We start from the raw sequence: 13397 nt of genomic DNA, 5'->3' as shown, positions 1-13397 counted from the left end.
ATGGCTGCAAAGTTTGAATCACCAAGCAATGTGTGATGGCAGGTGATTGATAGGTGGGCAACTCCTCTCACTTGTCAAAGTGGCCTCTGGGGAATCGGTCGCTTCTGGATTTGACCTCCAGCAGGATCCTGTTTCACCACCCCTGCATTAAAGCCTTCATATAAAGGAAAACCCTCCTTTTCAGGTTATGCTTCTCATTAGTTAATCAGCACCAGGGTTTCCCAAACTTTTTGGACTACAACTTGCATCATCCCTAGCTAGCAGGACCAGTGGTCAGGGATGGTGGGAATTGTAGTTCAAAAACAGCTGGAGACCCTAGTTTGGGAAATCCTGGTCTAAACAATGTACATTATTCCTGCCATTCCAGGTCCTCTTCTTACCTCCAGTTGACAGTCCCACTGGTACGCCAGAGAGGAGTTTCCACCCTCCTCCTCATCAGGGTCATATGACTTGCTTCCATCTAGAACCAGATCCATTTTGGCTGTCCCTCTCCTCCAGGATCCTCCATGGATGACTGGAACTAGCTTGCTGGAAAGCACAGTCAAGTTGCTGCAAACCATCCGGGCCAAGGGTGTGTTCTCCAGAGAGATAGTGAAAAGCAGGCAGTGAGGACCAATGTCCAGGGAGAGCTTGGGGAGCACAAGGCGTGGGGTTAGTACATCTACATGCGGTAAAGAGACTGCGTTGGTCTTGGATGGAGCATCACAGCTGCAGCTGCGGAATATCTCCCACCGATACAATGCCCGGTAGGCTGTGCATTGTTTCAAGTCCACATCAGCCTCAAAGTAGGTGGTGTAAGATTTGGAGATTGCAGAGAGAGGCTCAACAAGCTTCAGAGTAGGGCTTTCACAGAGCAGCAGCTGCACAGTTACTTTTAACTGGGCGAAGACAAAACTGATGTTGTTGTAGACTCTCACTTCTACCAAGAAATCACCAGCTTGCCGATACTTGTGAAATACTCTCGGATCTCCTTCACTGGAGAAGGTTTCGGGCGAGTCCCCAAAATTCCACTCCATGTGAAGGTTGCTGCCACCAACCGCCATCACGTCAAATGTCACGGTTTGATTGACAAATGTCCTGGTGCCATTGCTGGACAGGTCAACAGTCACTACCGGCACCTCTAACTTTCTTACCACCAGAAGAGTGTCTGCACAGAAAGCATTGGTGGCCTCAATGAGAAAGGTTAAATTGTCTTTGCCAGAGGGGGTATAAGTCACCTGCTGGCCTGTGACATTATAGTCAGGCAGCCCAGGGAGCCGAAATGCCCAGGAGAAAGCAACGTTCTCTCCAGCTTGCACTGCTGCTCGGAATGTAAGTTCTTTGTTGGCTTCCAGAATGGGCGGGCAATCATCTAAGAGGTGCAGCCCCTTCACCTTCTCCAGGACCTTCACCATGACAGTAGCTGTCTGATTACTAACATTGTTGTAAGCAGATGCCAGCACCTGGTGGTAGCCTTTCACTGGAAAAGGAAAGTGGAAGATCCCCGCAGGGTTATCCATGTGAATCCCCAGCGAGGGGAAGGAGACGGCAAAGGTCACCCGCGAGCCCTTCAACACACGCAATGTAAAAGTAACCTCATCACCTGTGCACACCGTCCTCTTGTCCACTGTCACACCCAGTCCAGCCACAGGATCTTGGACGGAGATGGCACCCAGAGATGTACTCTCGCTAACATCATTCCAGACCCGCAGAAACACTCTGTAGTCTCCGAACTGCCCAAATCTGTGAGAGATGTTCTGCCCACGAGAGAGGATCAGCTTCTCCTCTTCCCCCCTCTGTAGCTGCCATTCCCATGCAAGGTCAGATCCTGCATCCACCATGCCCAGAAGCTCTACTGAGGTGCCTGACTTCAGGACGAAAGGCCACATGATTCCTGCCATGCTGAAATTTGCCCCAGAAACAGGTTCCTGCACTCTGAGTTCTGTGGAGCCATTGCTGGATCCCAGGGCATTGTAGACTGTGACAAAGACAAGCTTGGAGCCTAGGGTGTTATAGATGTGTGAAAGGGAGGGTGTGGTGGTAAGCAGCAGCTGTGCGTCCTCCTGCACCTTCCACTGATAAAGGAGATCCGTTCCCGACACCACAGAAACGTTCAGGTTCACTGGCTTTCCTACTGCAACATTATCAAAGGCCGATTGAACCATCACACCATGAACTCTCTCCAAGACTTCCAGGGTAAGGCTGGTGGTGACTTCACCCAGTGCATTCCCAGCTTTCACCTCCACCAGGAGCTCCCCACTTGTATTGGGGCAGAATAAGAACAACTGCCCTTCAGAAGTAAACAACGGGTGCTTTCCTTTCAAAGCTGCCCAACGGAAGGTGACATTGGAGCCCTGAGCAACCTCGCTGGAGAGAGAGAAGGCTTCTGCGATGGCCACATACTTGTCCTGCACTACATGTTCACTGTGAATTTGCACCCCTTGGACTCGTTCCTGGACCTCCACGGTGACGTTTGCCGTCTCTATGCTCACAGGATTCTCAGCTACGGCAAACACCGCAAAGGTGCCAAGAGTGGGGAAAGTGTGAGTGAAAATGGCCGCTCCCTCTTGGAATCCAGTTGTTTCACCAACAGCCCAGCAATAGCGAACACGATCCCCTGCAGCTAAAGAAGATCTGAAGGTGACTTCCTGCCCAGCCTCGCTCACTGGTTGCTCAGCATGTAGAGTCAACAGCTTAACTGGAGTAAGCACCGTCATGGTGAGTGTCGCTGTCCTGTGGCTGACCAGATTCTCACCCACAACCATGATGGTAAAATCTCCTGCTTTCTTATAGGTGTGGGGGGCTCTTTGACCCACCTGAGGAGGTGAGGCATCTCCAAAGTCCCACTGAAATGCGGCTGTAGTATCCCAGCTGACTTCAGCCACAAAGTCGTAGAGAGTGCCCACAGCTAGAAAGATGCCTGTTTCACCACTGTGGTGAATGGAGATGGTATTAATGGCCTGCTGAGCTGTGACATTTAACGAGGCGTTTTGTTGGCTGACCGTGTTCTGCACAGTCACGGTTACCATATACAACCCAGCCTCCAAGTACACAAATGTGATTTCTGGAGTTTTAGAAGGCACCGGGTCTTCACCGATGCCAAAATCCCAATGGTACCTGTACTGGTGCTGAGGGTCGGGTCCTGGATCTACTTCAGCCAAGAAGGAAAGCGGTTCCTCTAAGGCTACAGCAGACATTGGAGCCAATAGCTTAACTGAGCTGATTTTATCCTCTACACAAACAGCTAGCTGACGAGAAGCGCTGCTCATTGTGCCATAGACAGTCAGATTCACCTGGTAATTCCCAGCCACCATGTAGCTGTGAAGGACCGTGGGGTCTCCATGACGAACAGCGGGAGGGCGGCCATCTTGGAAATCCCAGCAGAACATAATCCCTTTAACTGGCCCTGTCACAAAAGCTTGGAACAGGGTCAGCTCCCCACTGGAGAGACAACTAGGAGCCAGGATGGTGCTAATACGCAGTTTGTAAATGTTGGCTATGGTGGATGCCTTGGTATAGGCCGCAGCACTGTGAACTGTCACTGTTATTGTGTATTTTCCTTCAGCAGCAAAAATGTGAGAAACAACTCCGTGTGACAGATTTCTGTAGATGGATCCATCTCCCATGTCGAAGGACCACCTGACATCTGTGCCAGAGGTAACTGTGGCATTGACAACTGTGACTGAACCGAGTTCACTGGGCCCACTGCACACTATGTTCAGGCCCATAATTCCTTCCCTGACAGACACAGATGCCCAGGATGTTACGTCACTGAGATTGTTATTGACTCTTAGGGTCACATTATAAACCCCGGCCTTTTCAAAGGAATAGCGCACAGTAGAATTTGGTCCCTCCTGTACTGGTGACCCATCGCCAAAGTTCCAGGAATACCATATGCCATAGAGGGAAGGAGAAACCAAGGCCTCAAACCGAGTAACCTCTTTAGCCAATGGAGAAGTTGGACTGGACAGAATGGTCACCAGGGTTATGGGAACAACAGCGCAGACTCTGGCCATTTGGTGGACTTGCTCATACTTGTTGAGGGCTTCAGCTCTGACGGTGTAGTCACCTACAGAAATAACGGTGAGCACGTATCACTGAGGAGTGGTAATTTTTCAGAAGCTAGGTGTTGTTGTTTTTTAAATTTATTGCTCATAGCTAGGTTTCTCCTTTATGTGTTAATTAAAATACGGGTTGTGCCTAACGTTAGTCATAGGCAGAATAGACCCATTGAAATGAATGGACATGACTTATAGGTCCATTAACATCAATGGGTCTACTCTTGAGTTTGACCAGCATTGGATATTTTAACCCTTAATTATCAGATTCATATCCTGTCTTTCTGTAAGGGGGAACAGAATGTAAGAGACGTAAAATGTGCATAACAACCACAAGTTGTATATAAAATAGGTATAATTTTAAATCTAACCCTAGAAAAACCACAAAAGCCGTTGAGGTAGATTGAAGTGATTGGCAGGTGACAGCCAATTTAGGTGCAGGTGCCTCAGGTTCCCCACGGCTGCCACACAGCAGGAAATCTCCTTCCTCGCTTTACAGTGCACCTCATTAGCTTTGCTTCCTTTCCCATATGCGTGTTCCTGTCTTGGTCTCAATCTCCTATGACGCTTTTGTTCTCTTCTGGTTTCCTAGATTTCAACCTAGTGGTGGTTAGTCAGCCTGTCCTGGCACCTATTTTCCCACACCATTTCTAACCTCTCCCCACATAGCTCTCTCAGCTGCTATCTTCTCATCCATCTGTTCTCCTCCTCTTCATTTCAGGGAGAAAGGCGTGACTTGAAGCACCTTGAGCTCCCTAAGTTATCTCCTGGTATCAAACCCGTTTCCCCACCTGGCTGAATGAAGGCATGGGTCACCCTCGCTGACACTTGAACTCGTTCTCTCTGTGGATCCGGTCGTGGCAGCTGAGCGTCATAAGGAGGAGCCAGGGTGGTCTCTGCCTCTGGGCTGCCGTCGCCAAAATCCCACCTGCAAACAGAAGTACAAACCACAAAATAATGCATTGGATATACTGCGGGCAACCGGCAGAGGTCACAATGAGAACGGCAGTGTTTCCTAAAGCGTTTGCACAAAGTGACAATTTGGCACAGAATTTCTACAAGTGATGCCTGTTGATCTGCCCCCGTCCATGAACAAAGGAAATCTGAAGGGAGACTCCAGCGTGAAACTTTCTGAATTGCATTTTATCAGTAACTCAGTTCTATCATCTGTGACTTGAATCAAGATTTTTATCACACTATATATGTTTGCTAACTTACCAAGGCTGGGATGTTTCTGTTATCACCAACACAGCTATCCTAATTGTCACTTTAACTGTTTTATTTGATGTGATTATTACTCTCCATTCTTTTTGCAATTTGTTTCCCTTTGATCTCAGTGTTCTCCATTCCCACCCACCCGTCCACAGGCCAAACAACACAGGGAAACCCATATATTCCCTGTCAATTAGGGATTAAACTTCTTGTTGCTGGCGAACTGGATCCTGGCCCATAAAACCATAGCAAATTTGTTAGTCGCCAAGGTGCCGTGAGACTCTTTTGTTAGTTTTGTTGATCTGGAGTACTAAAAACAAGACCCAGAAAGTTCACCCTATCTCTGCTTGAGATTGGACTGGACTCAGCAACGGCAATGATAAATTCCTTCCCAGAGTTTCTTCTGTGCCTCTTATCACATCACCCCCTCTGGTACATCTCCCACATTACCTATCACCACCTTTAGCCCCTGCCAAAAATTCTGTTTTCCACAAGGTGGATAAAATGCTTGCTGCCAAAGGTCTGGAAGTCAAGCAATTTGCATTGTAAGTCCTGGTTGCACAATTTGTTATTTCAACACCCCAAACGTCTTTTTGCTATATTTATTCCTTTTCCCAAAAGCCATCTCTGGAATTGTAGTTCTTGCTTGTAGGGTACATTAAAGTGGGGACATTACAGGTACCCGTAGAGCAGGTAACTCCAGGGTACTTTGAGAGAGCAGGGTGTTGAATTAGATTATCCTTCTTTTAAAATTTAAGTTCAGGAATTCTCCCAGGCACTATCATGTTCTGACTCTGACTGATAGTCCAATCAGAAAGCTGCTTTCTCCAGAGCAGATGAACTGGTTATTCTGATTTTTGTTTGTCTGCCTTCCCCTGAAATAGGTGACTAGTCTTGCTTACATTATTTTAAGCAATTCGCTTTGCTGGCCCCCATTTTAGTGTACCCTGTGGTGGTCTACTGTGATCTGAATTGGACTGTTTGTGGACCACCTTGCCCTGCAAGTCTCTTCTATGCCTCGTGGTTCATGTTCTACCAAACCAGTGTGGCTTTCATGCACAGGCAAGGTCACAGGTGCAGCTTACTATGCCTCCTGAACATCACTGAATGTGCCAAAAAGAGAGAGAAGTGGAGAGTATTGTCATATATTTAAGGGAAGATACCAGGTCAGACTGTTTGTGCATCCATACATAGGATGAGACTGAGTTAGTGGCTACTAACTGAGGCATTACATGAGTTAGCAATTCTAGACTAAAAACTAAATTGGGATGAATTTAGGAGAAGTGTTTGCAAGTCAGCTCAAATGAGGTCCTTGCCTTGCTTCTTACCTCATCATGAGATCCACGGCAGTGTCTACTTCCACCCTGAATATCATAGTCTGGGGAACATTGACTTCCACAATTCCAGGGAGTCCCAGCAATTCAGGGTGAGCCAAGGGGTTCATGGGTTCAGCTATGAGCATCAGTTCCAAAGATTTGAAGCTCACCGGGTTCTTTGCTGTCAGCTATGAACAAAGAGGAGAAAACCAAGAAACGTTTGATGCCAAACCAAATGAACCACCCAAATCCCACAAGTCACTGAAGCATCTGATAATGCTCATCGCAGCTCAGCTATGGATTTGCTTCTGTAGAAAGAGACAAAAGAGAACGGCTTGAGTCAGGAAGTCCCTGGCTCAAAGGAACTCACAGAGAAGTTGGAGGCAAGCCCTCTCTCTGTTATGTTACAGTCTCTTCCCCCCCCCCTTCATGTCCTCATCTTTCTAGTCTTGGTTCAGTTTGCTTGGTTCAGTTTGCTTACATCAGTTTGTAATTTTTTAAAAAATCAATCCATGCAAGAGTGCACACAGTTTCATTACATATATTCATTTTTGTATGCAATTTTCACATTCTGACCTGTAATTTCTCCTAATATACTGGACTACCTTATAGGGCTGTTGTATGAAATACTGAGATAACACATATAAATTGCTGTACAAATACTACTTATATTCCTTGAAATGCCCACATGTGCTATGCTCTACTATGGGGTTGCTGTTATTGCTGTTGTTGTTGTTGAATGGCTTTGATTTCTCACCTTTAGCTTATATGTAGCAGGTCTCTTAAATGTGACACTGTAGCTCTGACCATTGTAGGCAAACGTGTCCATGTTATCAATCACCCAGGTGTAAGAGACAGAGGACCCCTGGCTGATCTCAGCAGTAAATACCTGGTTAAAGCAAAGAAGTTGCATGGTGAGAATAACCCATATATATTGGTTTGGCTATGCTGGCTGAACTTTGGACTAAGTATTGGGGAGCAGTAAATGAGTCTGGGTCTGGGTAGGATACTTCAGTGACCTGGAACTGTAGGAACTGTGCACTGCCTAACACTCCAATTTCATGACTGCATTGTTTCCTAGTCAGAGGTACAGTCCTTGTCAATTCTGCAAAGCCACAATAATCAGTATAGGGTATGCATCTATGTACAATACATTTTTTTCACATAAGAATAGCTAGCCGTGCCCTGGGGTCACTCCAAAAACAATGACAAACGGTTCTTCTGTAGAAAGAAGCATCTTTCTTTTGCAGTTTCCCCCCTTAAGATGTTGTTGCTGGGGACTGTTTGGTTTACTGGAACGGCCAGAGCATCAGAAGGTCCCTGGACCACTATCCTCAAACATGACACCAGACATCCCTCACATAAAACAAAGAGGTAATTTGGGAGGAACATCATAACCCACCTGTGACACATCCACTAGCATCCGGCATGGTCCAGGAGGCACCACCCTAAGTCCATCAATGGCATCATGTGACTGGATCTTCACGGACAACTTCTGGGCACTGACCTCATTGGAAACAAGGATGTCCAAGATCTCCTCCTCTCTTGGTTTATCCATGACAAGCTTCACCGAGGAGAACCAGGTGTCTGTGGTCTCTCTGTAGCAGGAGGGGACATGCAGCACAATCCCTGCTGGGCAAGCAGCCACAAACGGCACCCCAGCCATGTCCACTGGGGACATCCAGTTAGCCACAGCTTTGCAGCCGGAGGTGATCTTGACGACCAGGAAAATCTCCTGCTTTGTGGGTATGTTGAGCTTCCCGCTGAGTGGTGTGGGGTAGATAAGCTGCAGATCGCTGACTTTTGACCGCACTTGCACTGAGCAGCTGGCCTGTGAGCTGCTAACAGCATTTCTCACTGTGGCGGTGTAGCTGTAGGTACCAGACTCCGGCCTTTGGGCCAACATTGGAGGGATTGCCAAGCTCTTCATCTCTTGCACAAAGGTCACTCGTAGGTCACAAAGCATGCTGTCCACCCAGGTAGGGTTGGGCGGCCCAGGGATACCTCCTTCCCACCAGCTCTCCTTCATGAGGCTGATGTAACTCTGTCGCCAAGGGGAATCCATCTGGGGATGGCACTGCAGGAACGAGCCCCTACCAGCGCTGTGTTGTATCCCTATGATGTCACCCGGGTGGACAAATATCTCTTCTTCTGGCAGGAGAACCTGAAACGCACAGACAGCTGAAGCTAATCGGAATCCTTGGGAGACAGCTTCCATTTAAAGCAGGCTTCCTCAAACTCGGCCCTCCAGATGTTTTGACACTACAGTTCCTGACCACTGGTCCTGCTAGCTAGGGAACATGGGAGCTGTAGGCCAAAAACATCTGGAGGGCCTAGTTTGAGGAAGCCTGATTTAAAGTACACACACCTGGTTTCCATTCAACTCCTTCCTACAGTTGTGCACAAGAAGCAGAACAGTGTACCAACAAGTAATGCTAATCCATATAAAACATCACAAGACCACCAAAATCTGACTTTTTATCATATGTGGTGGAACTGTAAGGTAATACAGTGGTACCTTGGTTTACAACCATAATCCGTTCCAGAGGTCTGCTTGTAAACCAAAACAGGTTGTAACCCAAGGTGCGCTTTTGCCAATGGGGCCTCCCCCCCAAAAAAAATGGTTGTAATCCCCCCAAAAGGGGTTGTAATCCAAAAAAAAGGGACACTCACTTCCGGGTTTGACATGGATGTAATCCAAAGCGGTTGCAAACCAAGGTACCACTGTAAAAGAATTCTGGAAAATGATATATAATTAATTGAAAAAAATGTGTAAAATAACGTTTGTTAAAAGAATCAGAAGCCTTTTTGTTAGAAATTGTAGGTGCAGAATTACCGAAGGAGCAGAAAAGACTATGTATGCAACAACAGCCTCCAGGATGCTGGTAGGCCAGAGCTGGAAAGACGACATCATCCCTACCAGATTGGAATGGCAGACCAAACTGTTGGGACTATGTAGAAATGTCAAAAATGACTGGGAAAATCAGAAATCAGGAAGATCAAAATTTTAACAAAGAATGGGGGAAATTCATATTATGTTAGTATATAAATTAGTATTTATGTTTGATGAATTTATGTTTTTATGTCTGTGTTTTGTCTGATTCATTTGTTTATTCGGTATAATTTTGTGAATAATTTTTTTAAAAAAAACAGGGGTGGAGGGAAGTCTAAAGATTTGGAAGAAACTTGTTTATTTGTTTTTATCTATGATTTTGAATGTAAACATTAATTTGTAAAAACCAAATTGTTATGTAAAAATAAAAAAAGACCACCAAAATCTGAGCAGCACGTATTGGACTGAAAACAGAGGTGCCATGTAGCTCCTCTTTATGACTCATTTGTAAAAGCGGATCTGAACAAAAACATTTTGCATGGCTGCCAAAATAGCAAGGTGGGTCAGGCTAAAAGGAGGCTCCCAAGGTGAAGAGGCCCCATGACCTGCGAGCTATCACAGCAAGTGTTTCCCACGTGGACCCGCAGAACCACTTCCTGTATACCTAAGGCAAAACAAGATATGCGAAGAACCTCAAAGCATAGAGCAAACATTGAATGAAAGACAAGAGTAAGGCTTGTTTATAACCCCAAGGCAACTCCTGAATATGTACACTTACGTGAATGTGGGTGTTTTCATTGCTGGGGGTGAGCAATAAAGGAAGATCAGCCACTATGGAATAGAATGGCGAAGCCCCTTTGTACCGCAGAGGGTATGGGAATGGCTGGATGTGAGCAGTTGTGTTCTCAAAGGCATATGGGCTGCAAGGGCTGGAGATGTTCAGGCAATGATCCTTCAAAGGGCACCACTGTTGCCCACTTGGGCATTCACCCATGGCATTGCAGAGTGGCTCAGAGTGACAGCAGGCAAAAGGTGAATGAAGCCGTTTGCACCCTGAGGAACAAATAAAAAGGCACTGAATCGCTCAAAAGATACAAAACCAAAGCTCTAATTTTTCCTGTATTTTTTGTTTCTCCAGGTCTGTGGGCTTTGCAATAAGTGAGGCTGCCCAAAATTTTGCCTGTGGCACACTGAAGACTGAAGAGAATATTTTGCTAAAGCAGTTTTTTAAAAAGTTAAAAACTTCAGGACTGGATGGCCCTTGTGGTCTCTTCCAACTCTATGATTCTATGATTCATTTAAGGGTTTTCTTTAAAATTCTATCTTGTTCTGCTTTAAAACAAAAGGCACAGCTCTTCAGAGCTCTCAGGAAGCTTTACAGATGGTCTCATGCTGTCAAGCGTATCAGAGGAAACAATCAGTCCCTGGACAGCAAAGACCAATGCAAAGCTGGAAAGTTTTTTGAGCTGTGCAGGGGAGAATACACCTGGCCACATCTTAACTATTTTAAAGAAAGAGCAAGAGGCAAACTTGCTCCCTCCTCATTACGGGGAAAGTGAATCACTTTTAATTTACCCCACAAAAAGCCCCTGGACCAATCTGTCTGCAATTTGGCATGTTCAATGCATTCTGGAGGGTCTACTCTGCCAGTAAATGTCATCTACCTTGGTGAAAAACAGGGGGCAGTTATAACATTTTATATTATCTATGGTAGCAGATGGGGAATACAGAGTTTTTTTTTTTTTAAAGGGTAGTTCAGAACCTAAATTACAGGTCGAAGCAGAGAGAGTACAGAATGACTTAGAAACAGATCAATATTGTATTAAATCACGCAGATACAGATGCAATTGTTTGGGCCCACGCACACACTCTTATCAGATTTATTACTCTGATCAGCATATGCAAAGGTTATAATTTAAGTACCGCATTTTAGAAGAAATGAGTGCTACTGGAAGGCAATTCCAATTAAAAAAATGAATTACATGGTGGAATTAACAAATGGTGGGGGGCTGTCAAAAATCTTCAGCAAAGCCATTTTCCTCAGCTGAAAACAAGATGTTGCTAGGGAGAAATGGCAACTTACTTTTTTAATTAAACTGCTGTAAAGAATAAAGACAGAATCTGTTATTCTTTGACCTAAGGGATTGCAAGGAAGGGAGCAGAAGGGGTTTCTCCCTTACCAGGTGGAATCAAATGTTGACTGGGACTGCAATATGGGCGGAAAATCTGGAAACGGGCCTGGATTGGCTGATTTGTTGCTTGCATAGCAAAGTCAAGGGAGGCGACTGTTCCATTGTGGCTGAACCAGAGGCCAGGAAAGAGCATCAGCTGCAAGACAAAAGCAAGTCAAGGGTAGGTGGGGGCAGTTTAAGATGGGTAGAGGGTTTAGGGCCCACAGTGAACATACTGAGCATCAATGGCTCTAGAGCAGGCATCCCCAAACTGCGGCCCTCCAGATGTTTTGGCCTACAACTCCCATGATCCCTAGCTAACAGGACCAGTGGTCAGGGATGATGGGAATTGTAGTCCAAAACATCTGGAGGGCTGAAGTATGGGGATACCTGCTCTAGAGTTTTATTTTTTACATATGAGGTTAGCTACGAGAGACACATCAGATTTGGAAATCAGGGTTTCCCATAACTTCTAATTATTGGGCTTTCTGGGCAATTTTCTACTTACATAGATGTTGGATTGTATAATGCTGAGGTCACTGTCAAAAAGCCGCAGATTTCTCAAGATCCCTCAGCAACGACTTGTGGAATAGAGGACATATTTGAAGCACGAAAACAAATCGGCCCTGAAAATACATTACCTCTACTTTGCTGCCCCCTAAGAAAGGAGCTGCCTTTCTGGTGCTGACGTTCTTCACTTCATAGATAGCGCTAAACCTTGGCATTCCCGTCAGGAAGAAGTTTGGGTTTGGAAGCGCATCTGTAATCATAGAGCACATAAAAAGGAACTGACAATGCAGTCCTATAACATCCAATATAGCGAGGCAGGGTGAGGCTGTGTCGCTCTGCTGGCTTCCCAACAATGCCTGTTGCTGCTGCTTACCAAGGCGGTTTGCGGAGCTCAGAATATAGTGACCAAGGTTAGTAGCTAGAATTGGCTGGCCTCTTGCTAGGCAGACCCTGCTTTCCGCTTCCTTTCAGCTCTCTCCTATTGCCTTTTTGTGCCCACCTTCTGTACCATTCAGCACTTTCTCATCAGCAGGAGCTTGCATTCAATTTCATCATTCTCCCCACATCATGCACTAGGAGGCTTGTTTTCAACCCCTTGCAGGAGGAATTATTCTAGTCCATTACAGATGACCCATCGGTCTGTAGAGAAAGTTCACCAAGTGACTTTTCAACACAACCTGCATCTGTTCTATACTCTGGGCTGCCTATCTTTCCCTATTCTCTGCTCCTTGGTTTTCTCTGCCAAGTTACCAACTCTGTCATCCCATGACTGCAAAGTTTTCTTATTGGCCTTCAAAAGAAAAGAGATTTCATCACAAGGATTTTGAAAGTCCAAGTCTATAACACTAATGGGATCTCCCCTTACAACTTTGCTCCAAGCTTCCTGAACAGATTAGAACTACAGTGGTATCTCGGGTTACAGACGCTTCAGGTTACAGACTCCGCTAACCCAGAAATAGTACCTCGGGTTAAGAACTTTGCTTCAGGATGAGAACAGAAATCGTGCGGCAGCAGCAGGAGGCCCCATTAGCTAAAGTGGAAACTCAGGTTAAAAACAGTTTCAGGTTAAGAATGGACCTCCAGAACGAATTAAGTTCTTAACCCAAGGTACCACTGTACCTGGTTGTCTTTCTCAGCTTCCTTTTAATGAATCTCCCTCTTTTGAGGGGCGATCTCATTTGATGAATAATAAAGATCAGCCTAGTCGTGTTTGTTTCTGCATTTATATTAAATTAATTTATATGCCACTTCACATCAAAATAGGCTTCTAATCTGTTTGAAAAGTACAAAAGCTGGTCACACAGACATTACAATATAG

The 13397-nt window shown here is 45.7% G+C and overlaps 1 protein-coding gene across 12 annotated transcripts in view; it reads right to left on the bottom strand.

Moving 5' to 3' along the window:
* Positions 1-13397, bottom strand: part of LOC118076359 (polycystin-1) — a 71213-nt gene that overhangs the window by 42331 nt on the left and 15485 nt on the right. For all 12 annotated transcript variants that reach the window (XR_015948020.1, XM_060271868.2, XM_060271859.2 and 9 more), the window contains 8 exons: positions 12211-12329; positions 11579-11726; positions 10177-10451; positions 7968-8729; positions 7323-7454; positions 6578-6753; positions 4829-4965; positions 381-4048 (listed from right to left, as the gene is read on the bottom strand). Coding sequence is in view for 11 of the 12 variants with exons in the window: in XM_060271868.2 (XP_060127851.2) it covers positions 381-4048; positions 4829-4965; positions 6578-6753; positions 7323-7454; positions 7968-8729; positions 10177-10451; positions 11579-11726; positions 12211-12329 (5417 nt within the window). In the remaining variant the exon portion in view is untranslated. The remainder of the gene's footprint in view (positions 1-380; positions 4049-4828; positions 4966-6577; positions 6754-7322; positions 7455-7967; positions 8730-10176; positions 10452-11578; positions 11727-12210; positions 12330-13397) is intronic.

Source organism: Zootoca vivipara, chromosome 2 (genome assembly GCF_965207765.1).
Source record: "Zootoca vivipara chromosome 2, rZooViv2.hap1.1, whole genome shotgun sequence".
NCBI lineage: Eukaryota > Metazoa > Chordata > Lepidosauria > Squamata > Lacertidae > Zootoca > Zootoca vivipara.
This window is presented reverse-complemented; position numbering and strand designations above follow the sequence as displayed.